At 52.5% G+C, this 24,904-nt stretch overlaps 3 protein-coding genes across 7 annotated transcripts in view; all 3 read left to right on the top strand.

Annotated features, from left to right (window-relative positions):
• Positions 1 to 581: 581 nt before the first annotated feature.
• On the top strand, positions 582 to 13,372 carry rin1b (Ras and Rab interactor 1b). 3 transcript variants are annotated; one of them, XM_086105496.1, is made up of 12 exons: positions 582 to 4,892; positions 5,011 to 5,495; positions 5,912 to 6,026; positions 6,094 to 6,166; positions 6,346 to 6,437; positions 6,546 to 6,766; positions 6,859 to 7,134; positions 8,010 to 8,523; positions 9,625 to 9,933; positions 10,123 to 10,254; positions 10,328 to 10,500; positions 11,681 to 13,372. In XM_086105496.1, the coding sequence occupies exons 2-12, from the start codon at positions 5,346 to 5,348 to the stop codon at positions 12,002 to 12,004; spliced, it is 2,379 nt and encodes a 792-aa protein (XP_085961622.1). In that variant the 5' UTR covers positions 582 to 4,892; positions 5,011 to 5,345; the 3' UTR covers positions 12,005 to 13,372. The 3 variants fall into 3 exon arrangements, with proteins under 3 accessions (XP_085961622.1, XP_085961621.1, XP_085961624.1); XM_086105495.1 differs by having other exon boundaries at positions 582 to 5,230; positions 5,346 to 5,495; XM_086105498.1 differs by having other exon boundaries at positions 636 to 742; positions 5,346 to 5,495.
• Positions 13,373 to 15,092: 1,720 nt separating this feature from the next.
• On the top strand, positions 15,093 to 20,645 carry adisspb (adipose secreted signaling protein b). 3 transcript variants are annotated; one of them, XM_086105494.1, is made up of 6 exons: positions 15,093 to 15,240; positions 16,125 to 16,214; positions 17,771 to 17,910; positions 18,077 to 18,215; positions 19,098 to 19,223; positions 20,253 to 20,645. In XM_086105494.1, exons 2-6 carry the CDS (start codon positions 16,187 to 16,189, stop codon positions 20,351 to 20,353), a joined length of 534 nt encoding a protein of 177 aa, XP_085961620.1. In that variant the 5' UTR covers positions 15,093 to 15,240; positions 16,125 to 16,186; the 3' UTR covers positions 20,354 to 20,645. The 3 variants fall into 3 exon arrangements, with proteins under 3 accessions (XP_085961620.1, XP_085961619.1, XP_085961618.1); XM_086105493.1 differs by having other exon boundaries at positions 16,125 to 16,341; positions 19,101 to 19,223; XM_086105492.1 differs by having other exon boundaries at positions 16,125 to 16,341.
• Positions 20,646 to 24,270: 3,625 nt separating this feature from the next.
• vax2 (ventral anterior homeobox 2) overlaps positions 24,271 to 24,904 on the top strand; it is a 10,340-nt gene continuing 9,706 nt past the window's right edge. Inside the window, exon 1 of the mRNA XM_086105491.1 lies at positions 24,271 to 24,904. This exon is cut by the window's right edge and continues 238 nt beyond it. The gene's annotated coding sequence lies outside the window, so the exon portion shown is untranslated.

The following is a 24,904-nucleotide window of genomic DNA, read 5'->3' as shown; positions in this document are numbered from 1 at the left end:
ACAACTGCGTGAGAAAAGAAGATAAGATAACCTTTATTTGTCCCACACTTGCGAAATTTGCAGTTTACAGCAGCAAAATTGGGGGCGGGGGGAGTGTTTCATTGCACAAAATAAATGTTTCAGAAAGAACTACACAGTTCAATAAAAGTGCAATATAAAATATAGCATGAGCAATAGCCCTGCGATTGGCTGGCAACTGATTCAGGGTGTCCCCCGCCTACTGCCCGAAGACGGCTGGGATAGGCTCCAGCACCCCCCGCGACCCTGATGAGGATGAAGCGGTTCGGAGGATGGATGGATGGATTTGTAGAATCAATATCATAAATTAGCAATAGAATAGAAAACACAAAATGCTTTTTAAAATGGTCTCGGGATAAAGTTCCTCAATGGCAAGGAATCGAGGGATTCCGTCCTCCACGGTCCAGAATATCACCAAAAGGTTCCGCGAATCCGGAGAAAGCACGGCATGATTGGAAGCAGCGAGGCCGAAAACCGGCGGCACTGCATCACAAAGCGACATCGCTGTGTCACAAATGGGACACAAATAGCACGCTGACGTGCGACAGTCGTCCGAGCTCGATTTGGGCTTTCCAGGACTCGCTACCGGAGATGCGCTCTTCAGTCTCCTCCTCCGCCTTGTCCCCACCGAGGCGCGCGCGCTTCCCCGCAGACGCGCGCCCGCCCTTGGAGCCGCCACCACGCGTCGCCGCTCCTCCCCGTCCCGACTCGCGCGGATCACAAGGTAAGTCCCCTGACCTCGGGCTCACGCGTGACCTCCCGCGGCTGCGTGGAGTGGCCCCAAGACGCCACGCACGGAACCACGAGCGTCGCCGGGGATGCCCTCGGCCGTCTCCCGTTGGCGCGGGAGCGGACGCGGCCGTGTGGCGCGCGATGTCCGAGCCCGTCGCACGTCCGAGTGCACCCGCGTGTGCATGTGCGCGCGGGGGGTGGGGGGGCACGCAAGGCGTCGGCCAAGTCAGCACCTGGCCATGATGCGCCCCGGGAGCAATTTTCAGTCCCGCACAGTACAAAATGCAAATCGTTCTGGGTGCTCACAAACAAACAACAAAGTCGCCGGGTTGTTTCCCCGAAGCACTCGCCGGGCAGAGCTGAGCGGTTTAAGTTACTTTAGTTAATAGTTAATAGTATCCAGCTGTCGTTGTTGCCGCAAAGCAATTTGCGGTTGCGTCTCTTGCCACTCAGCTCCCGACAGCGGCTTGAGTCCGGGCTTCCCCCAAAGTTTGCCCGTATCCCGACATTGGATTATCACGTGTGTATTCCAAATAGGAACTCGACTGACAGAATACTCTTTGCACATATGCTTGACGTCATGGTACTTTGGTACTCGCGTGATCAATCGGCCCGAATGCAAAAAAATAACTAGAAAAAAATTGGCCCCGATGCGAAATGAGTCAGACGCCTCATAGAAACGTGGATTTTGTGTGTGTGTGTGTGTGTGTGTGTGTTGTGTGTGTTCCATCGTTGAATGACAGTGTGTCTGGAACATGGCTTCATGATAGTGTACACTGTACACGGACGCCGTTTGTGCTTTTCCGTCCTCTCTGTTTTATGGGCATCAACGCCATCTTGTGGCATCAATAGGCAATTACAAACCCCTTTTCTCGACTCAACAACACTCAAGTCTATTGATCTCGAGAACACTTTTCAGACAACCACCGCTGTCTACAAAGTGCTGCAAAAAGTCTTTCAGACAACAACGACAAACAATAAAACAGATTCAGAACGAGGACAGTCATAAGCACAAAAACGGTCAAAGTAAAAAGCAAGTCTCAGGTCTCGTCAAAGGACAAAAAGAAAAAATGAGTTTGAAGCCGACTTTGAAAGCTGGGCAACGAAGGGGGCGTCGTTCATTCCAACGAGAGGGACCGCCGACGCGGGAGCCTCGATTCCCTCCAAGCCTCCGCTTCGTTCTCGGTGATGCTGGAGTACAGGAGTGACGCGCTCCTTCTTACGAGTCGCCGTCAAGAGGCGAGCGGCGGCATTCTGGACCGACTGGAGATGCCTGATGGAGGATCGGCTGACTCCAAAGTCAAGTGCCTTGCAGTCATTTTCAAGGCGTGCCAATGATTTGTGTAGTGTCCCTTTTCACTGCAGTGCTGACCCCCCAACACCCCCCGAGAATCGTGATGGGATTCACAATGCATACATGCACCGCACGGACACGAGCCCCTCGGGGATACGCTTGTAAAAATCCAGACGATTCAGTTCTCCGAACGCTCCCCCTTCTGCCTGACAGTCCAAGTGTTGCGTTCGGTTGTGTTTGGGTGACTCACAAACGGCTTTGTCACCATCATACGCGTGCTGAAAGGGACACCGGCTGTCAAGGCAGAAAGACCCCCCCCCCCCCCCCCACCCGCTCCCTCTCTCAGGCTCAGGACCGCCCCAGCACTCACTGCCCCCGTCGGACACTTATCGGTCCCATTTGTCATCGGGCTAAATTTAGCCGTCGCCATGGTCACGCAGACGCGTCGCAGGTGGTTGTCAAACGTTTTTTTCTTTTTCCTCACCAGTTTTATGTCACTTTGTGAAGCAACTGCAGCAACGGTCGTCAAACTTCATCCGTGACCGTAAAACCCAAAGACGACGCTGAGCTCACTTTGAACGACCCCCCCCCGTGGCCGGCTGGCTTTTTGCGCCCGTCCTCCGCTGTCCCGCCGCATTCCCTGTCGGGTTGTCCGAGAAGCCGCTCGTCTTCCTTCCGAGGGAAGAGTCACTCGGCCCTTACTTTGGCGGAAAGGTTCACAGGAGGCTCTTTCTTTGGTCCCGGGTAGATGGGAAATGTCACGTCGGTATTCTTGCAGACGTGCGCGAGGCGGTGCATTTTTGCAGTCGACTTGATCGGCTGCCAATCAAAGCGGAGCGTCGCCCTGGTTCCGTCGTCTCTGCTCTGAAATGTACTCAAGTGCGAAAATGAAGCATGAATTTTTTTCGATTATTGACAGAGAGTGTCTGTTTCAGATCACTGGGCACCCAAGAAAAAAATGGCCTCCTTATTTGATTCACTTTTATAATACTTGCACTTGAGATGCTCCCCGGAAAGGGATTGAGAAAAAAAATCATCTGTATCGATGTTTCAAACCTAAAGGCAAAATCCACTTTTCAGACTAGAATTTTTGAACACGAGGAACTTGGCCCAAGATGTCAGTCAGAGGTGCCCATGACCTAATTGGGGGCCTGAAGCCAAATTGGAATTTTTGAGGGCTGCCAAAGGTACGACGAGGTGGGGGTGGTGTGAGCGGGATCTCCGTGTCAAGTACATTCCTTCACATTAGTCAGATTTGAAGCCCCCCCCCCCCCGCCCCTAAAAAACCCGCCACCGGTACGCATTCTCGTTTCTAAAGGGGGCTATTTGGAAAAAAACAAAACGGTAGTAAAACACAGATGCCCGGAAAATCGATACTGAAGTGCAGATACAAAGTATTCGTACTTCCCACTTCTGGCGTGTGCGCGCGTGCGTGGGCGGGAGCAGTCGCATCTGACGTCAGCAAGGAGCGGCGGGGTCGTGCTCCCTGAACGTCTCACACGTACACGCGCTCGGCAGCCCGAGGGGGGAGGTGACCAACGTAAAACCAGCAAAACAATGAAAGCTGCGAGGTGGCCAAAATGAGCTCTCTCTCTCTCTCTCTCTCTCTCTCTCCGGCCATTTTTCGCCAACATGTGCTCGTCGTGCCCGTTGCGGAGCGGCGCGAAGCACGCGAGCCGCCGGAGGGCGGGAGGGGGCGGAGTTACGTAACAGGTGTCAGGAGGTGAGCGTGGACGCGCAAATGAATGGAAAGCGAGTGCGCTCGGCAGTAGATTCCTCCCAAATATTCACCGCGCGCAAGGGAGGAAGCCAAAATAGAAATACTGTACATGCGGTGTACACGCAAGGTGTCACTTTCCTTTTTTTTTCTCTCTCCAAAGCTTGAAACAGGCCACTTTAACCACCGCGTTGGTGTGTGCGCGTGCGTGCTTGTCAGGGAAAAGGTGTTTCACTGAGTGGGAATGCCTGGTAGGACGCGTGGGGCAGGGTTGCCATGGCAACCATCTGCTGCTACGCTGGCAAACGCTTGCCGGCGGCCCACACACCGTGACATTCGGCAGCGAGCCGGGCCCAGCCGAGCCCAGCCGAGCCGCAAATATCACGAGACGCTCGGTCACGGACTGCTCACGTCTTCCGGCTCGGGGAACGGCTGGGAAAGCATCTTCGCTCCCGTCCAAACGTCTTTTTGCCTTCCGTGCTCACGATACGGAAGAATCCCTATTGAATACCGAGAAGACCGTTGCAACACGACGGGCCCGGTCGAAGCCTCGATTCGACCGCTTCGCTCAAGTGAAAGTCAAGCGTCGCCGTTTGAGACGCGCTTGGCTTGTTGTTTGCGGTCGGGGGCGGCGGGCGTTGCCTCCGGCGCCGCACCTGTCGCGCGTTCTCCTTTGCCGACAACTCGCTGGCGCCGAGTTTCTTGTTCTCCAGGCGCTCGTGTCTTGTTTTTCGCGGCTGCATGTTTGTCCGCGTCGCGGTTGGTCTCGTTTTGTATGTCGCGTTTGCGTTTGTATTTTCATTCATGGTGTACTTTTGATTTTTTTCTTTGTCTTTTTGCGACGTTATTTCCGTGCCTTCTGCAAGCGTTTTTGTTTTTGGTCGTTTTTTTTTGGTCCCGCTTCTGCGTACCAGCGACCTCATTTGTACTTTGTCGACTTTCTGCCATTTGGCTTTTTCTAGAGACAATTTTTGTCAACGTTTGCAGGATCCACCCCACACAACGTGGAAGGTAGCGGCACCGGTGGGGTGGCGGACGCCCCCTCAGAATGTGCGAGTCCGAGTTGAGACAAAGCCCTACCCCCACCCCAGCATGTCCCTGAGAACCACAGTGGCCTGAAACGCACTCAAGGTGTTAAAAAAGTTTTCACGGAATCGGAAGCGCTAAGCCGCCGGAGTGCCGGCGAGTCGCGGCCCCTCGTCACAATCCATCGTCCGTCCTCCTTTGCTGTGTTGTGTTGCTTTTTCAGCGTGGGCTGGGCGCCTCCCCAACCGGCACGCAGCCCCGCCGGCAGCCCAAAAGAGCCGCCCCGTTGCCATCGCCGCGTTCCCGCTTATTTGCTTCCCGCCTCTTCCTGACGATAAAAGCCGTTCTGAGTTCGTCGCGTCTGCCCGTGCTCATCTCGAGCAAAGCCGAAGGCCCCCCGGTTCACCAAGATCACGAAAGAGCGAGAGAAAGAGAAAGTTCAGGTGTCCGTCTGCAGAACCCGAGTCTCTGGTTTGGGCACCCCCCCCACAGAGAGCGGCGGCGACTCGCGCGAGGGAGCCCTCTCGCGCCCGTGATGCGTCTGTTTGTTTGTTCCAGATGCAGGAGGCGGGCGGCGCCCAGCCGGGCCCCCGGCCCGGGGGGGCCTTTAGCGTCCTGGATCGTCTGCTCTTAACACACCCGGTGTGGCTTCAGCTGTCTCTGGAGCAAGACTCGGCCCTCTACGTCCTGCTCAGAGAGCCCGTCGGCGTGAGCTTGCTCGCCCGCCGCTCACCTCCGTTAAAAGTCACCGTCAAGTGAAAAGAAACTCGCCGAGTCGTTGCGGCGCTTTCCACGCTAGAGGCGCTAGTCGCCGGTTAGCCGGCTAACGGAGGAGCCGCTCATCCGCATACAAATCCACATCGGGGTTTGGGTTTTTTTTCTTTTTCAGCACGGTGGCAAATGACCGATCTGTGAGCACATCCGCGTAGTCCTACCTAGTTAGTCGGCTGCGCAAATGACACGTCGCTGGTGAATTTGACTCACGACGGCGAGCCGTTGTGTGAATGGCGTCTTTTAGGCGACGCAGGCGGGCGGCCCGGTCAAGGCGGGCGCGAGGGAATTCACATGAAAGAGCCCCGACGATCGTCCCCACTCGCCGATCGATGACGTCGTTCTACTTGCAGACGTTCTTGGTGCGCAAGTGCGGCTCGAGCCGGAGGAAGCTCCTTTGCGTGAGGGTGACGGCGGACGGGACTCGGTCCTCTGTGATGGAGCGCTCCATCTGCGAGGAAGACTGCAGTGAGTGCGTCTCCGCGTGCGACGCCGCGTGCGACGCCGCTCGCTCCAACTCTGCCTCCTCTGCCAGCCTTCACCTTGGAGAGCTCGGCGCTCGGCTTCCCGGACTTGTGTCAGCTGCTGGCCTTCTACTGCGTCAGCAGGTCCGCTTAGCCGCAGTTCTACCGAACGCTTGTCACAGAGCGCCGGCGTCGCCGCTTTGAGACGGATGGCCCAGTTTCACTTGCCACGGGACATCACGGGAAACGTCTTGCCCGAATCCTGCGCTTCTTGTCAACTTTTTTTCCGATTGAAGCTAACGCTTGGCTGATTTTGCGCGCAGGGACGTCTTGCCTTTCCCTCTTCAGTTGCCAGATGCCATCGCCAATGCCACGACGCGCGGGCAGCTGGAGGCCATCTCGCACATGGGCCAAGGTGCGCCCCCCCCCCCCCGCCGCCGCGTGGTCATCACTTGCCATTCCGGCGACGGCGCCGTTTTCCCGATGAATCCGAAAGCCAAACTTCTTTCCGCCCTCCGCGCAGACTTCTGGGACTCTCCGAGCGCATGGGAACTTCAAAACGGACCTCCGGCATCGCCGAGCGGCGATCCGACCCAGGCGGCGGCGGCAGCGGCGGCAGCGGCGGCAGCGGCGGCAGCGGCGGCAGCGGCGGCGGCTTCGGACCGACGCCGGCTTCGGGGCCACGGCGGCCAAGGCAAACTCTGCTTCGTAAATCCTCTCTTCCTGCGGCCGGAAGTCCGGAAGGTGGGTTGGCCCGGTCTGGAACTGATCCCCGTTGACTTTGGCTAAGAGTCGGGGTTCCCCGGTCAGTCGGGTTCGTTTTTCCGTTCACGCAGCAGTCAGAATTGCAGGAGCGCAGCGCCTCCAACAGGAGACACCGCTTCAAGCGGAGCATGTGCCTCCGCCTGTCCGAGTCCTCTGTCAATCTGTCCCTCGAGGGGGCGGGGTCCCACTCCCCGCCTCCGTCCGCCGAGATGCCCGGCGGGTCCGAGAGACCGCCCGACTGCGATCCCCGGAGGAGAGTTCATGCCGGGGCGGGGGTCCTGAGGAGAACCTCCGCCGTGGCGGCCAGGTCGGAGGAAGACGACATTATGGCTGCGACGGCGCCTCACGTAAGATTCTCTCTACCCCCGAAAGAAAGAAAGAAAGAAAGAAAGAAAGAAAGAAATACGAGTCGTCATAATGCACTGGTCTTGGACCCCCTCCCCAAAGGTCTCGTTCTTGACTCGAGATTTTCCATCGAGAGCGCGAGAGACGAGCACCGATCGCAGTAGAACGACGAATTGCTTCAATTTAGTCCGGAATGACGACAAAAGCTTCCGTCATCATTTACAAAGGGCGTTTTCTTCATTTGCTGAAAGGTGTTTTATTTTTTATTTTGAAAAATGATAGGATTCTCTCTTACCTCGATCACACTTGACGCAGGTCAGGGCGCGCTTCTCGGTCGCGTGATAGGTTACGGCGAAAATGAAACACGAGAACTAGCAAAATGAGTCCGCCAAAAACGTCTCCGCCAAGGGGAAAAGGCCCAGGCGGGAGACAGAAGAGGAGCCTTAGACTTCCAAGCAAACGACGGCTAAATTGAAGAGACGGTATCGGGAGTCCCACTTCAAATCAGGATTCATTTCGACGGGAGATTCCCACGCAGCAAGCCCGTATTTTTCAAGCACTTTTTATCTTATTTTGAAGGCGCCTTCAAACGTCGCCATAGCGACCAGAGAGCCTTGCGGCCAGATAGGACATCGCTCGTGTCGTGATGATGTTTCTTTTCACGCGGGTCCTATCATATTATTTTGTTGTCTCGATCCGCCCTTTAAAGGCCGGTCCCTGAAAATATTGTCCGACATGAGAGCGCTCCGTGGGGCGAAAAAGGTTGGGGAACACGGGACGCATGCTTTTTGGGGCGATCTGATCATCTGGCCTATTTTGAATATCGCCAAAAGAGCGGGAAGTTCTCAATGTTTCTCAGTGTGTTACTCTGCTTCAGGCGGACCCCCGTCCCGACGTCCGGCAGTCGGTCCCGGCCGAGTTGCTGGCCATTCAAGTGGCTCTCCTGGCCTCAGAGCGCCAGCCGGCTCCGTCTCTGGCCGAGCTGGACAGCGGCAGCTCCTTCAGCAGTCTGGATGAGGAAAGCGATCGGGATCCGGATTCGGACGGGGAGGGCGGGCCGCAAAGTCCAAGTCGGGCTCGGCGGCGGCCGCAACGCATGAGCGAGGCCTTGGCGTGTTTCTACGCGCCGGACAAGCGTCTGGCGCGACTGGCGCGGGAGCTGTCCCGGGACGGGCGCTCGGTTTTCGGAGGGATGGTCCAGGACTTCCTCTCGGCTCACGCGGCCTCGCTGGAATCGCTGGCCGCCGCCCCGTGCGGCGCTTCCCCGCAGGTGACGTCCGCGCAACTCCTGCAGGGCGTGCGTCTCTTCCTGTCCCAGGCCAAGCGCTGCTTACTGGAAAGCGGCGAGCTGGAACCTCCCATTGAAACTTTGGTGCCGGAGAACGAGAGAGGTAAAGGCGTCCGAATGTTCGGCGGCATCCAAGATGGCGGAGTCGCGCGGCCCCGCGCGTAGGCTTCCGCGGACGCGCGTGCGCGCGCGTTTCCCGGCAGCGCGCGGACTTCTGCGGGGAGCGCCGGGCCGCTCGCCGTCCTTCCTTCCCGCGCTCGGAGTGATCTGCCTTTGCGTTGGTGGGAGCCATTTGCATTTTTTTTTCCCGCTCTCTCTCGTTTATCATAAAAAAGATCTCACGGGCCCACGCGTGCATGGAGAGCGCACGATTCAAAAGGGATGCGGTGGGGGGGGGGCAGAGTTGCTACAGTGGAAAGATGGAGTCGCTTTCCATATTTGTAAGGCAGCCGCAGATGGACACGGGCGAGAAAGAGAAACAAACGTGCCGAGAACGGCGGCGGTGGCGAGTCGCAAGGTCTTGCCTGCGGTACGTCGGCGGCTTTTCTGTTTGGGACTTGTCACGTAGCAAGGTGGTGGTGGACCCCAAAAAGCAGGCGGGAGGGAGGAGCAGGGGTGTATTTGAAGAAGTGTATTGATAAAACACAGAAAACGAAATCCAAAACAAAGTCATGAAAACAAAACGAATCCAAAGTAACAAACAAAAACCATGGCAGAAACTAAAAACTCTCAAGAACAAAAACATGACTGACCCAAACATGACAGTAGCATACCAACAGCCACAAACAAACATGACAGCAGCAAAAAGCATCAATGAGCCGACACTGAGTGTTCGGGCGGGAGTCCTTTTATACAACTCATAATTACATAACGACCAACAGGTGTGCAACTGCAGGGGGAGCCCTACAGTGCCACCTGGTGGTCACAAACACAATCATGACAGGACTTGACTTGAGCAATCCTTTTCTGATGACTTCTTAATTGGACTTGTGACACGTGTACCCCCGATAGCCTGTTTACCACGTCGGTTGCGTTATGGGAGCACCCCTTCCCCCCATGTGAGGTGACCAAAATAGGTACTGCAGGTAAACGTTCGGGTCTCAAAGTCCATTTGACTTAAGTACAGGACGTGTCTTTTTCATTTTGCGTACTTCCGCATTAGCAGAGAATGCGCAATTCCAAGCGTTCTTTTGTTTTTTGTCAGAAGTGGCCCTGGAGCGCGCGATGTTCTCCTGCGTGCTGCGGCCCCTGCGCGCCCACCTGGACAAAGCCCTGGTGGCGCTCCACCGGCGGCACGAATCCAGCCGGCGCTTTAGCCGCAGCCTCTCGCGGCTGCGGGGCGAGGGCGCGGCGGAGCGGCTGGGCCTGCGCGCCGGCGTGCCCGATGGGCGGCAGGTGGGCGAGGTCAAACGGAAGTTGGCGCTGATGCGCCGCGCGCACTCGCCCGTCGACAAGCTGCTGCTGCTGCTGCAGGTCTGCAAGTGCGCGCAGAAGGCCCTGGGCGGCCCGCTCGGTGAGAGACGCCCGCTCGGCACGGGGGGCGCGTCGGCACGGGGGTGGGGGGGACGCAAAGCTTTTGGCCGTGGGGACGACCATTCAATGTCCGAGCTTCAATGCTGTGGATTCCAAGTCGGTCGGTTGCCGTGAACGAGGTCGAAAGCGGTCGCGAGCCTTGAAAGCCGCCGTGTTTGGTTCTCGGCAGGCCGGGAAGTGAGCTGGGAGGACTTGCTGCCGTCGCTGGCCTACGTGGTGGTGGAGTCCAACTGGCCTCGCATCCTGATGGAGGTGGAGTACATGATGGAGCTGCTGGAGCTGTCCTGGCTGGGGGGCGAAGGTCGGCGCTCGACGTAACGCGACGCTCAACTTGCCGCTCGCATGACTTGACTTTGCCGCGCGTCCGCTTCCAGCCGGCTCCCACTTGACCGGCGTGTTCGCCAGCCTGCATCTGATCCAGAGCCTGGACCGGGACCGGGACCCGGACTCGGGTTTCCTTCCGCCCGAGGCCCGGGAGGAGCTGGAACGGTGGCGCCGCAGGCGAAGCCGCCAAGCTCAGGAGCAAAAGGAGAACCTGCGGGGCCAGGTAGTGCCGGCGCAGGAATTCCACCCTCTCGCTTGTGGTGGGAAGCCTTTGACCCCAAGACAAAGGCTGTGTGGAGGGGGGGGGGGGGGGTAATAAAAAGGGTTTGTGGTCTTCACCCGGCAGCTTGGCTCGAGAAGTTGGAAGTAAAGTTCGGATAACGCGCTTCGACGACGTCGGTTGCCAGCCGCTGACCGAGCACACAGAGATGGGGGGGCTTTGACGTAGCGGGTGGGTCGAATCCTCGCTCCCAGCGCCGGGTTCGCCACTTCAGCCCTTTTGGGTGACTTTGGAGCTTGTGCCACTTTGGGAGAAGTCCGCTCCTGACACCGGAGTCGGCCCTTGTTTGCTGACGCCCGGCCGCTCCACCGCCGGCTTTCGTAACCACGCTTGAAATTCGTTTGCAGGGATTAGTTTTGAAAGGTAATCCGCTGATGTGCATCAACACACACGCGCACACTCTCACCTGTTCTCACAGCGGCTGGAACAGAGAGAGAGAGCGAGAGAGGAAAAAGGAAAAAAAAGAGGCATTGTCAAGCGCCGCGTTTGTGCGCGGTCACGTGGTGCCTTGCGCGGGCTTCAAATAGCCCTTGCGAGCGAGCCGGCAGCCAGATTGCGCTCCGGCACGGGCGGGCCATCGCCGAGGTTTGCGCCATGAGGACGCGGGCGCTCAGATAACATGAAATTGATCGAGCCGCAGCAAACGCAAGATGCACGCGGACAGCGAGGAGCCGGCTGACACCGTAAGTTGGACCCGTTGACGTTTTTGCCTCTCGTGGCCGCGCGAGCGCCTTTGCTTCCGAAAAGGCAAACGGGGAGGAGGTTGGAGCGCGTGTGACCGAGCCCGCTTCCCTCTTTGGCAAGTCCGAGTTTGGAGTTGGCCGCTCGTCGCGTGGCGGCCGGCGCCGAGCTGCGCCGTCAGCTGGAGCTACCCGAGAAGAAGAGGCGGAGAAGGGCTCTTGTCGCTTTTAGCGGGAGTTAACGCGGCGCGGGGTTCCGTCCCGGCTCCGGCGCTCCTGTCCGCAGGTTCTCGCGCGCTCGCGTGGCTTTTCTCCGGCTATTGCGGTTTCGAGCGTACGGCGAACGGTTTGAAGTCGCCGTCCGCTCGAGCTGCGTCCGTCCGCTCCTTGATCGCTAAGTGCCGTTTGTCCCCCCCCCCCTCCCCCACCCCCGCCCTTTGCAGAGGTGCGTTCGGATACTGTTCCAGGACGGGGAGCGGAGCGCCGTGCGGACCTTGCAGTGGCGAGCGGGAGAGAGCGGCCAGGCGCTGGCGCAGCTGTGCGCCGCCGCTTTCGGCGTGTCCGAGCCGCAGCGCTACGCGCTGTACTGGCGCAGCGGCGGCGAGATGCGCGTTCTGCCGCCTCAGGCCCGGCCCCAAGACCTGGCGGGCCACAGCGAAGGAGGCCCCTCCCTCTCCTACCTGAGGACCGACCACGACTTCAGCAAGATGCGGCGCCTCACTAGAGGGGGGGCCGTGGACCTGAGCGAGTCGGTGTGCGAGGAGTGAGTGGGAAGCGGAGGAGGAGGCGGGCGGGCGGGAGGGAGGACGGAAGGATGCAAGCCGCTCACGCCCGCGGCGAGTGAGGGGGCGTCCGCAACCTGCCGTCAAACAAGAGCGGGAGCGCCGCTGCCACCGGAGGCTTCCGTCCGTATCGCGGAGGGACCGCGTCCGCCGCCGAGACCTCCGTGCCCAAGTCTTCAAGCTTGGGACTTTTGCCGAGGAGACGCTCGCACGCTTACATTTCTGCCGTATCCTCCTGCTCCGGCTTACTAGTACTGCACGCCGCTCCCCACCACCCCCCACTACTGGTAACACTTTTGGCCAAGCACTTTTCATTCTTCCATGAAGCGATTTAAGCATTTGTTGAAGAGCACCGGGCCTTTGGCACCCTACTGCTCGTCGTACCGCCGCACGTTAGTAGCGAGGTCAAACTCCGAGTGGGCTTTTTGTGCAGCTGGAGCGTGACACGCGCCTCCTCGCTGGGGCCGAGTAGCGTCGCTGGCGCGGCACGCTCGCGCGGCCGTCAGGTAGGAATCGGGTAAAAGTGGGATGAGTAGTGGAAAAAACAAGAGCTGCTGGAGAGCTTTTTTTCCCCACCAATGCCAGTATGAGTACTCGGCGATACCGTTGCTAATTTGGACACATAAAACTCTGATTAACTTCATGACAGATAATCTTTGTTGTTCTTTCTGAGGCATATGAGGATTCGCTGATGTGTTGTTCGGTTGAGCGCCAAGCACCGGCTCCTTTTTTTTTTTGGAGCCGTATCAAGCGGATACTTGGTATCGGTGCTGGAAAAAACGCTAACGCTAAGATTGTGTGCCTTTGTCCTTCTCGTGCTCGTGCGCCGCCCGCCCCCCCCATAGCAAATTTGTGCTGGGTGTTTTTCTTCTTTCTCTTCGCCGACTGACTGACTCACTGACGCCGCGTGAGTGGGGTTCTTCTTCATCACTTTATTATTTGGTTGTCATGACAGTCGAGGCTCGGCAGGAGGCCAACGCAAACCGCTGCCGCCCCCCCCCCCGAAAAGTTTTTCAGCAACTGGATGGCAAATGGAAAAGCGCGACTGGCACGTCATTTGGGAAGTCGACAAGCTCCTGGAAGCTGCGACTGGACTGCTGCGAGCGGAAAAAAAACAACCACATTTTGCAAACTACCTTTCAATGTTCGGCTTGCCAAGTGGCCGTTGTGCGGCTTCGAGCGGCGAGCGACGGCCATGATGTGTTTTCAACATAACTGCATGCCTTTATCAATAGGATCCGTGTGATTTCAAGGCTCGCGTGCACGTGTTGACCGTGTGACCTTACTGTTCCTTTTTGCCGTAAACGTGCCGGGTCATTTGCAATCATGGCAAGAATTAAAAAAAAAAAGTTGCTGGTTGTTGTTTTTTTTGTCCGACCTCTTAATTATTGACATACGTTCACGACATACTGAAATACAGTCAACAGATTTGTCTTTTTTTTTTTTTACCCCCAGAAACATATCAAAGAAGAAAAGTCCTGATGGAAGTGGCATTAAAAAAAAACTGGAGGAATTCTCCACAAAGATGCGGTATTAAATGTGAAAGTCATTGGCCAGAGTGGTCGTCAGACAGCCACTCCGTATAGGGCCGGGCCATGTTTGTTGTTGTGCTTTCCAACTGGAAACTTAAAAGCAGTGAAAAAAAATGGTTGCCGCTCCGCGAACAACACGTACTCGTCTCCGCTGGTCCGGGACGCAAAAATAATGTGGGCGACCAACTGCTTTCCAAGAGGCCCAAACTACGCGAGTCGGTCTGCAAGGCGACCCGTACCGTTCCACCATACGATCGTCGTTCGAAAAGTCATCCTTTCTGGAAATCCACCGGCCGTTGGGGAAAACGAACACAAATGGTGCGAAGCTCTCTCCAGACCGTTAACGCTAGTGGTCGATTTTGTTTCTTTTGGACGAGCGTCAAATCCCTGCTTTGTAACGATTTGGGGGAGTCTGAAGAACCCTTTTAGATTCCCCCCACCACCACCACCCGACTACACCAGAGAAAAATGACACGAGGACACGGCATGACAACGACGCTTTGTTCGTGGGGCTTGCCTTTCAATATGTCCGCCGGCAATGCATTGTGGGAGATGCAGAAAAGGCCCAGCGCGTCTTATTACGCCCAGCTACTTTTTCCCACCTCGGATGTTTGAATCGCTAACTCGGCACATTTTTGTGGCAAACTGACCGAGTGACGTTTTAATGTCATCCTCCAAAATAATGCCCAAGATGCCGAGGAGTGAGAGGAGGACCGCTCCCCAACATCAAGAAGAAAATGTTCAACTGCTTCAGGAATTTATTCTTGACTGTGATTTTCTAGCCCCTTTGTTGTTGGATCTGTTCAAACACTTGAAAGAATGTAGTATGCAGAGTAAGGTATTTCCTGCTTGCTGTGATTAAAATCACCTTTAGTGCCCCCATGCATAAGATGCATATATGCAACTTATATTTATACTGTGTACAGTTTTCTGAAACATGTATTTATTTTTGTGCATGCAACACACAAGAGGAACTGTCGTCTCAAGTGTCTGTGTTGCCACCATCCCATCGAAGCTCAGACCGAAGACGATAACGGGTAGTGGTGGTCTGCGCTCACCTCACCACTCCCAACTTTTTCCAGCCACCCCGGTCAGATGAGATGTCAATATGAGGTGAGCGGATTCAGAAGGGATGCAGATTTATAAACCTTTTTTCTTGACAGGTAGATTTATCACCTCTTTTTGATTGATGTAATAGCACATTCCTCAAAATAGAAGTTCAAAATGACATTTAGTGCTATTAGAAACACTCTATCAGAGGTTAATTTTGCTACCAATGTAGCAGCCATGGCTAACGCTTGGCTGACCCTGCCATTTGATTGAAGCTGGACGGTGATTATTCGACACAAAAGCTACCTTATTACACTGCTTGCCACGGTAAGTCAACTACCGGGTGTGTGTGGGTGAGTCTAAATAAATTGGGGGGTTTTTTTGTTTGAGAAAGTCACTGCCACCGGTTTCTCGTGACGTCACCAAACACCCGTCCAGGCGATGACAAAAGTCGCCAGGGGGCGGCGCCATGTAGCTATTTCACAGGACAAGTCACGTGACTCAACGCGGAAATGGTGAAGCGAGGGGCGTGAGGAGCCGAGCTAAGCGTGGGCTACTGAAAAACACGAGAAAAAAAAGCTGCTTGTAAGGGCAGCTGCGTACTGAACAACACACTCAGCTTTCGCTTGCGCGACGGATGTAAGTCAAGACTTGCTGCCCGTGCTTGTATGAGAAGCTTGGCTCACTGGCGTCGTCCCGATTTCCGAGCTTCTACAATGCACACGAAATGGGTCTCATGCCCCCAGCGTGTTTGATGATTTGTTTGTGTTTTTGCACTCAGATGTAGTGTGTAGGCGTCGTATGCAATACTTGACAAATTGTTGCCAAGTAAATACCGGGCCGGTATCGCCTTTTCATCTATCGTCAATATCCTTCTGTCAGGAACTTTCTCAAACGGAATGAATTTTCATGACCTCTCAGGCTTTAGAAATGTACCCCACCCTCACTTGTGTTCTTAATCAATAACTTGGGAAGGAGCCTTTTTTTATTTCAACGTTTGTGAGTTACGGAAAAAATACTAGATTCGTTTTTGTTCCCTCGCTGTTGTGTAAAATGTAGCGAGTGTCGAGTAACTTTCACAATAAACGCTCACATTGAATAAAATGCGAGCCCCTTTTCTATCACTGGGTTTGGGTTTCATGAAATTCCAGCAAATGGATTCAGTTTAATAACGGATCTCTCGGAGATGAATGTTCACGAGAGGAAAAATAAAATCCTCAAGTACCCTCATATGGATCATACTGTGAACAGTTGGCTCGTTCTGCCCATCGTAGTGGGGGCACTCTTAAGACCACCGACGCGATATTTGATCATTTCCAGTAGAATCACAGATGATGAGAGCCAGTGCAATGGCTGATGTTGATACGGGATGTAGCCAAACATCCTGCTAATCCTCTTATTGACTTGTTTTGCTCCACTGGCAGCACATCTGGGCTCCCGGTTGACGGGCACACTAGCTCGCTAGCTTCTCATTCCACCATTTCATCATTGCTTCTTCTTTTTTTTTTTGTCTCCTGCTCCAGTGAGACGCCGTCGCGTCGATGGCCAGGCTGTGATACAGAGTGGCCACCTCGCTCCTAGGATCATGGATGATGCCGCCGCAAAGAAGAGGAGTGAGTGTCGACCGCATAGCCTCCGACCTGTGGGCCGAGGTTCTATCCGTCGACTTGGTCGGCACTCTACGGAATGGACGCGTGTCACGTCGGGGTGAACGCATCCCACACCCATGGATTAGAACAGGCACTCCTCCGTCATATTTTCCAACCCGCATTCACATTCATCACTCACAAATAGTTGGAGATACAGTATCTAGTTTTCGGCAAAAAGTGAATGACTATGAATATATAACCTTTAGAGAGGAACTTAATTTGTCCTTCCCTAATCTTTCAAGACCAATGATGCACCTGTATGATTATTGTTATTTATTTATTCATTTTACAAAACATGCTCTTCTCGAATAAGAACCTGGAAACCAAAATCCACTTGGCTCGACTCCTTGTAAGCGAACACAAAGTTGTACAAAAAACATGGAAACATTGAATAGTTTTTTTTGTTGATCCTGAAATATCACCCAAAAGCTGAAATATGCAGAACATTCTTTCTGATCGGTAGATACAGTATAGGTAGATCGCTAATGGCTAACAGAACACACAAAGGAATACATTCACAGCAAATGTTCATTTGACGTTCCTTCAACAGAGATACAATGGGAAAATGCCGGAGAAGAGCTAACAGAAATGAGCAGGGGCTTCTCTCTCTCTCTCTTCTCCCCCCTTCTCCAATCCACCAAACTTTATTGTGTGTACTTCAAAGTGATGCTCAGCCGTTAAGACAACAGACAACAAACAAGTGTGATCGCGTTGGTAGTTTATGGTGTGTTCAACGAGAGATTGTAGCTGCAAAGCGGCCCTGTATTAGGGGCAGATGTCGAGAGTGATTCATCTGAAATAAACCAGTTCAGTGGGCCATGTCTGCTTTGTGGGTGTGGGGGGTTAAACTTGAGTGCTACGGATCAGACGGGTCATTGGTGCTGAAGAAAGCAAAAAAATAATCATGCAAGATGCGTTTGTAAAATAGTTTATGACCAAATAATTGCTCCTATTTTATGTCATTGTTATTAATTGAATACTATTAAGTGACCAATATTAGTCATGGAATATCCGCAGAAGCCTATCTGTGAATTATGAACGGTTCCAAACACTAGTCAGTGCTTGTACCAAACTTTCAGACTTTAGCTGCAAAGAAAAAGGGGACAGGAAAAGCCTGTTCAAACAGCTGAACTTGATTGTGTTGTTAATCAAAGGGCCTTTAAATGGCTGCCGGTGTGTCCTGACTCCAATTTTACATGAATTTGAATGAAACGGTTTCATTGTGAGCACTGCCACATCCCCAGTCATGGGGTGTGAACACTTCTGCAACTACATGATCTCAGTTGTTTAGTTTGACTGCATACAAACAAAAGATGTCAGAATGCATCCCGTCAACACAATTGACGCAATGCTAGTTTCTTTAGCATGTCTATGGAGTTTGGTATTATGTGTTAGCATTAAGCTAGTTTTTTGGAAAATAGTTTGAAGTGGTTGACTTAAATTTGCATGCAGTGTGTAATTCTCTTTGCTTTCACAGCCCTCCTCGCTTTCTTTTTTTCCGTTTTTGTTTGTTTTTTCAGGCTCCGCAAAGGCGGGAGGCGTTCGCTTCTCGGAGGAAGCCCCGCTGACCGGCGCCCCGTCCCACGTCCGCTTCGACGACAAGCTGCACGACTCTGTCGTCATGGTGACGGCGGAGGATGACGGCAGCTTCCTGGTGAAGGTGACGCGCTAACCTCGCCGCCGCAAGGGACGGTTCGATGAAACTTTGAAGGGCATTTAATCTCTTGTGTTGGACGGCAAAGCTCAGCACAGTCACGGGCGCCCAAAATCACCAGGGGCTTTGTTTTGTTCTTTGCAACCGGGCCGCCCCATCCGTCTGCATGCAGTTGGGCTTCCTGAAGGCGCAACACCGCTACGAAATCACCTTCACCCTGCCCGAGGTCCCAGCCCTCGGAAAGGACGTGTGTCTGGCGCCAACGCCGAGCCCCCACCTCCGCGTGGTCGATGTCTCACCTGCTCCTGAAGGTGAGCAAGCTTGAGATGCTTTCCACACGCAAACGGCTTGATTTGAGTTGTGAGCACTTTCCTCCAAATTGACCCCAACACGATTCTTTTTTTTTTTTTTTTTTACCGAGTGAATGAATTTTAAAACGCTTCCCTTGGGTCACGGGGCTGCCGCTTCTTTATTTTGGGGGACTTCTTCTGGCAGCGTTACAGAACCACTTCAGGCCTGGTATACCTGTTGCAGCGATGGAGCATCTTTTTCTGAAATGTTTGTGTGTTGATGGTAAACTTTTTAAGCAAACCAAAACGAAATAGACCAGCACTACATGTTGACAATAGTTTGGGATGTTTCATTAGAGTTGGTTTAATTTCACTTTGACTTTTGGTTGTTTGGGGGGAGGGGGGGGGGTTCAATGCGGTTTGTTTGAAGTACTTTTTAAGAGCAGGTTAGGGGTTTTTTTTCTTCTTCTTTTCAATGCTTCATTTCGTGTTTGTGTCTGGAATATTTGGCTGCTGCTGCTTACTGTGCTTAGCCGCTAGATAGTATCGTGAGCAACAAGCAACTAATTGATTGTTGTGACTAAAGGATATCAGAATGGCAATAGTGACATCTAATGGCAAAATAAGAACATGGCGACTTTTTTCCCCAGAACAGATGACGGTTACGGTGTCCCTATTGATGGCGGTATCCCCGACGAGCGGGCTGAAATGTTCTCACACAGCCGGCGTGCATTGCTTCAGGGGGGCCAAGGGGTTAGCGCGCAGCTTAACTCATCCCAAAAACGTTAGCGCTGAAACAAAAAAGACTTCTGGCATGTACAAAGCCTTGGTGTCACGTCAGCTCTTCGTTCGCCATTGTGTGCTTGTGTGTGCGTTAGTGTGTTGTTGTGTCTCTCCCCCCAGGAGGCCTGAAGGTGACGTGCGAGTACATGGCTCAGCAGGAGGGCGTGCTGTGCGAGCAGGTTCAACTGTTGAGCGAGGCCAATGATGACGTCTGCGTCACGGTCAAAGTTCACGCCAGGGTCATGGGTACGAGTCTCGGTTCACTTCATCAACCGCCGTCTTTTTCCAGTCACAAAATACCACAGTATAGGGCACCATTATGCCCTCCGCGCGCGCACACACACGATACAAGAATATGACACGTATTCAATTGATTTAGAAAGCACATATTTGATGTAGATCAAACAATGCAATGATTCAGTGGCCAAATAAGTAGCACAGAAAAAATGTGAGCATTTTTCTAGTGATGCGGTAAATTGCAAAGAAGGAAAAGAAATCCATCACAGCACTTTTAGTCACATTCAAGTTGGGCTAGTGCTTGTAAATGGGCTGATGTTGCAAGCATCTCTTCATGGTATATGAACTAACCTACCTACTAACTACATGAACCCCCCCCCCCCCCAAAAAAAAATCCACAACACAATTGAAATACGATCCACATTTTAGATCGTATCGATCATATATAACATATCGTTAACTTGCGCAGCTCCACTCGCAGACATCTATTCTTTGTCCTCTGCAAAGATCGATGAAAATGAGTGCCTCGTTCTGAGGATTAACCGACTCATGCGTATCTGTATGTTGCGCTGCCCCCAGGAGGTCATGGTTTGCACACCAGAAGGAGCAGCACAATGTCCATTGAAATGAACCCCCAAATTGTGAATTCTTGCTTAGATGCATTTCTATAAAATCAGAACCAAACATAAACAGCAGTGGCAGAAGTCAGCAGCCATCAAGGTAAACCAAAGTTGTCCAACGACTGGCCTCCCTTCTTCTGTCGCTCTGGCTATACAGCAATACCGCCATCGATCCGTTTCAGATGAACCCCAAAAAGGCGAGATGAATTGACAAGGGGGAAATGAAGCTCGTATGACTGGAAATCTCGTGAGTTTGAGTTTGTTGTATGGGTGTAAGATGAGTTTTCGATTGTTGTTGTTGTTGTTTTTTTTTGTGAAACGAAAATACGTTTGAGTGTCTTTTGGTTTACTGTCCGTGAATGGTGACCACAGCAAAATGGCGATTTCCCGTCTTTGACGCTGCTCTTTCCCGCCCCAGACCGTCATCACGGCACGCCCATGTTGCTGGAGGGCGTCCGCTGCATCGGCGTCGAGCTGGAGTACGACTCGGAACAGAGCGACTGGCAGGGCTTCGACTGACTCTCCTGATAGGTCTGACATACTGACAGCGGGCGGGCGGCCGGCCGGCCGACCGGCCAGCTTCCCTCTTCTTGCCACCTTTGTCCAACGTGCCCTTGTGTTTGCGCCATTTGGCCACGTGGAGGCAGCAGTGATCCATAATTTTGTCATAGGAACAAATCTGCAAGTTAGTGACGAACATTCAACCGCCTTCGACTCCTTTAGGGTTTTTTTCTGGATGTATTGTAAACCCGACCACTTTATCCGAAATATTACACCTTGTCACAATATAAAACATTTCCCAGGTGCCTTAGTGACTCCGATCGCCTCGTTGCCCGCGGAAGCACAACTTTGGATGCCGTGCAGTGTGTTTGCCTGAAAAGATTGCATGGCCTTTTCGCTTGTGTCAGCATCAGCTCCTGTATGGGCAAGCCCCAAAATGACAACTCTCAGGCGGTTCGCTCATGCTCGTGTCAACACCGCGGCAGCGCTGCCGGACTTTTTGCTTGGAACAATCCAACGCTTTCTTTCGTCACTGCACTGAAAGTGGCTCTTTGGCTCAGGGTCTTCCCCCAGCCTCGCTGCGGCCGAGCGACTCGGCGGAAGCAAGTTTGGGGCGGAAAGGGTCCCTCGTGATCAAAAAGTACCACAAACGGACTTGGTGAGGCGGGCAGTCATCGTGCAATAAAATGCCACGTCTCCTTTAATGTCGCATGAGCTGGCGCTTTTCTGGGTGAAGACAGGAAAGTGCCTTCCTCCTTCCCGGCTGCGTTGGACGGAGTTTCGTGACGGTCCACCCGCACTCGGGACTGCCTAGAAGAAGCTCAACGGTTTTCCTGCGACCGGTGGCGGTTCCTCGGATGGACGCTAGGTGGCAGCTGAGGCCGCTGCGGGGATTTGCTGGCCGCGAGTGTCCCCCGCTCAACACGCCCTGACGCGCCGCAAAATAATCACTCGTGATGGTTTCTAGGGCTGCGGAAGGCTCCAGTCACGCATTGTTATTTTTTTCGTAATTGTATCAATGGCAGATGAATCTTTGGCCCCCTCTAACTGACAGGAAGGCAAAAAAAACCCCGTCTTGGGCCCGAGAAGAGTGACAACATAGCGGAGCGGGCATTTCTAAAGTGCGAAATATGTGGGGTTTTTTTACAAAGAGAGTAGACGATTTGGGTTGGGTTTTTTTTTACTCCCTCTATATTGTAAAGCGGCAATCAGAGCGTCAAGATTTTGAGCGGTGCTTTTCAGAATCAGAATCATCTTTATTGGCCAAGTATGTAGAACACACAAGGAATTTGTCTCCGGTATAACACGCTGCATTAGTATCGTCGTAAACAAGGACATGACAAATAGGTATGCAAGGACATTTCGTAAGTGCAAAGTATCAAGTAGAGCTAAAGTGATCGTGTGCGAGGGATCCAGGAGGATTTTCCGTGCCCTTGTTTTGATTGTTGCAGTGTGCAAGTCCTCAAGAGTGGGTAGGGCGGCGCCAATGATTTTTTTTCTTATTATTTTGGATTGATTTTTTTTAACCTCGACATCGCAGGAAAATCATTCGACGCGATATTCTTTGGATTTGTGCCTGGGGGCTTCAAATGTTAATTTTCACAAATAGTGGGGAGGCATCGAGAAGGGGGGAAATTCGGTGAGATCCATCAGGCCATCAACGGTCATTTGTATTGGCAAAGATTGAAATGAGACCAATCGGAGCTGTGCGGTTCAAAGTTTGGCTTTTTCGGAGACAATTGGAGCCAACCATTCGAAGTGGCGATGAGCCGTCATCATTTCTGTCGAACGCGTTTGGCTTGGCGCGCAGGCACATGGGACCGATTGCAGTCAACAGGAAAAAAAATATCCACGCAAACCAGGCTGAAAAAGTCGAGTCGGGTTCCTTCGTCTTTTTCTTCTTTTTATTTACAGCAATTGATGCAAAAGGAAATTGGGCAACACTGTTAGTGGCTGCAAAGCTTCGACAAAGAAACAATTGATGGCACCGAAACGCCGGTGAAAATAACACACACCCACACTGGCCCAAATAAGTGGAAATGCGCCGCAGGCGAGCATCTTCACCAAAGTCGCATGTGCGGAAATTGTGGCGGCGATGAATTGGCGCGTGTGCGCGCGCGGCAATCAGCCGCCCGTTGTCTCCGCTGAGTGCGGCCGGTGATTGACAGCCGCTATTGATGGCGGCCGAGATTAGGCCAGGCGAAAGGCGTAGCGAGCCGCCGCACTGTGGCGTAATTACGACCTTGGAGGAAGAAAAGACAAAAATCCAATTATATCATGGCGCGCAAAACGCTTGTTGGCTGGCAGGCGTCACAACAACGCGCCGCAGGTGCACCGGCGACCCCGCGCAACACATCACAACAGAGGATCGCGAGGCCCCTCGCGCCGCCGCCGAGCACGACAATCTTCCCTCTGCTCTTTACGCTCCCAGCCGCTTGCCTGGAAATCAACCGCTCGGTGCGATATGCCACTTCGGGTGCCTTTCCTTATATTTTTGATCCTACGCACTGATCCAGTGGAATGGCAAACACACCTTGGAGAATAGATGAGGAATAATGTGGACGAGCGAGATCTCTAAATATATATATAGATAGATAGATAGATAGATACACACACGCACACACACACAAAACAAATATGTAATGTATCGGGGCAACTAAGCTTCTTAAGATTTCTCGACAATTATTTTATTAAAAAGAAAATTAACCCTACATGTAAAATCCACATGCACACACGTGAGTGCACATACACACGTAGACACACATACGCTGTGTGTGTGTGTGTGTGTGTGTATATATATATATATATATATATATATATTCACACACACGAACGCACACAGAAAGAGAGAGAGAGAGACCCGCCCCTCACACACATTTATTTACTGCACTAGCACACCACTATCGTCAAAAACGCCTTTTTTTCATTTGATACCACGAGAAAGTGTCTCAACTTTTTTTATTCCTTTTCTACATTTATTAGGACATTGTTATAAATTGCGATACAATTTGAGAGGTAGTGTTTTACAGAGGCTTTATTTATTTATGTATTTATTCCTTCCCTTGTGCGTGAGATTACATCGTCATCCACATTTCATGAATAACTATGACATTGTATTTGACAAGAAATTATACATGATCGTAATGAATCTTTTTTTTTAATGTCGACTTTGCAGTATATTCAATGGAATGCAATTAGACGGATCCAAACCTGCATCACAGCACACACTTCCTATCATTTGACCCATCCGATTGCAATGTGCGTATAATTGTGCCGTCACCTTAAATACAGAGATACTGTACTCAATTTGCAAGGGGGTTGCAAAAGTCGTGTAAGTTGAGGGGTTCGTTGTTTCCGAATGGATGGCTCTACTTTACGAACGGCAAAAGGAGAGATGGAATCGTTTGAATGCAGTTTGATTGAAAGAGGGAAAAAAAGACGACTGCCCCGAAGCACGTTCGAGAACACAACAACTTTTTCCGGCTACTATAAAACACTTCCTGTTTCTTTCAGCCAGTCAGACTCTCTCAATATAAATATGGTTAAGAAATGATTAAGGAGAATATAATTTAGGTAACTTTAACATCAAAGACAATACTGTAATGTTCAACCATAAAATGATAATAATGAACAATTTAAGAAAAGCTCACAGTAGGTATTCGGTCGTTTCATATCGTTGGAATTTGAGACATATATGATGAACGTATTTTCTAAACTTGTAACATAATACAAATCAACCTATGGGACGTATTTTCCTTTGTTGACAACTTTTGCAGACGCGCGTATCTGTAGCCTACGTTATATCAAACGGGAGGTGGGCGAAATTCTACTCATTGTTTCATGGTTTTGAACTCCAATGACTGCCGAGCAAGTCCCCTTATCGAGGATTTACGACGGTCTCGACATAAGCCTATCTGTGTGTGTGTTCAGGGCGAGGATTCCCGTTCGGCCCGTATTTGGATTTCCTACTGCGGGGCCACCGAGGCGTCACGACTTCGCCTCCAAATGAAAGCCAATCAGAGATGAGGCGGACATGACGTCACCGTGCCGGCGAAGTGGCCTTTCCGAATCGAAACGGAAGAAGGCGGACGAGACAAACTGCCGGCGTCCGAGTACGTTTCGCTTTTCCAGTCAAACGTTTGCACATCCCGAGTTGCCCACACTTGGGTCGTGCGTGTTTGTGTGTAGGGGGAGGGTGGGACGCTTCCTCTCCAAGCTCAATTTTCCCGACGACACCCCCCCTCCCACCCTCCTCGCCCCATTCCTCCCCAACACCTTGACTTGCTTTCTTAGCCCCCTCTCGGCTTCCATAGTGCCGCCAGGCTCGGCTCCCCCGAACTGCACTTCCGCATCATGCCGGACACACACCTGGCGGCCGTTTCGTTTGCCTGCCAGGTGCTTCCACTCTGAGAGCTTCCTTGGGTATTGTCGATTTAAAACAAACAAACAAAAAAATTATAATATATATATTCGGTATATCTATCTCCATATTTGTTTATTTGTAATTTCCCCGTGGGGGAGAGGAGTGGAGGCCATGCCCCCCGCGCCCTTCCGAGAGGAGGAGGAGGA

Source organism: Hippocampus guttulatus, chromosome 2 (genome assembly GCF_054856545.1).
Source record: "Hippocampus guttulatus isolate MCC_2025c chromosome 2, RoL_Hgut_1.0, whole genome shotgun sequence".
Classification (NCBI taxonomy): Eukaryota; Metazoa; Chordata; class Actinopteri; order Syngnathiformes; family Syngnathidae; genus Hippocampus; species Hippocampus guttulatus.
The sequence above is the reverse complement of the archived record's forward strand: the minus strand, read 5'-3'. Positions and strand labels throughout refer to the sequence as shown.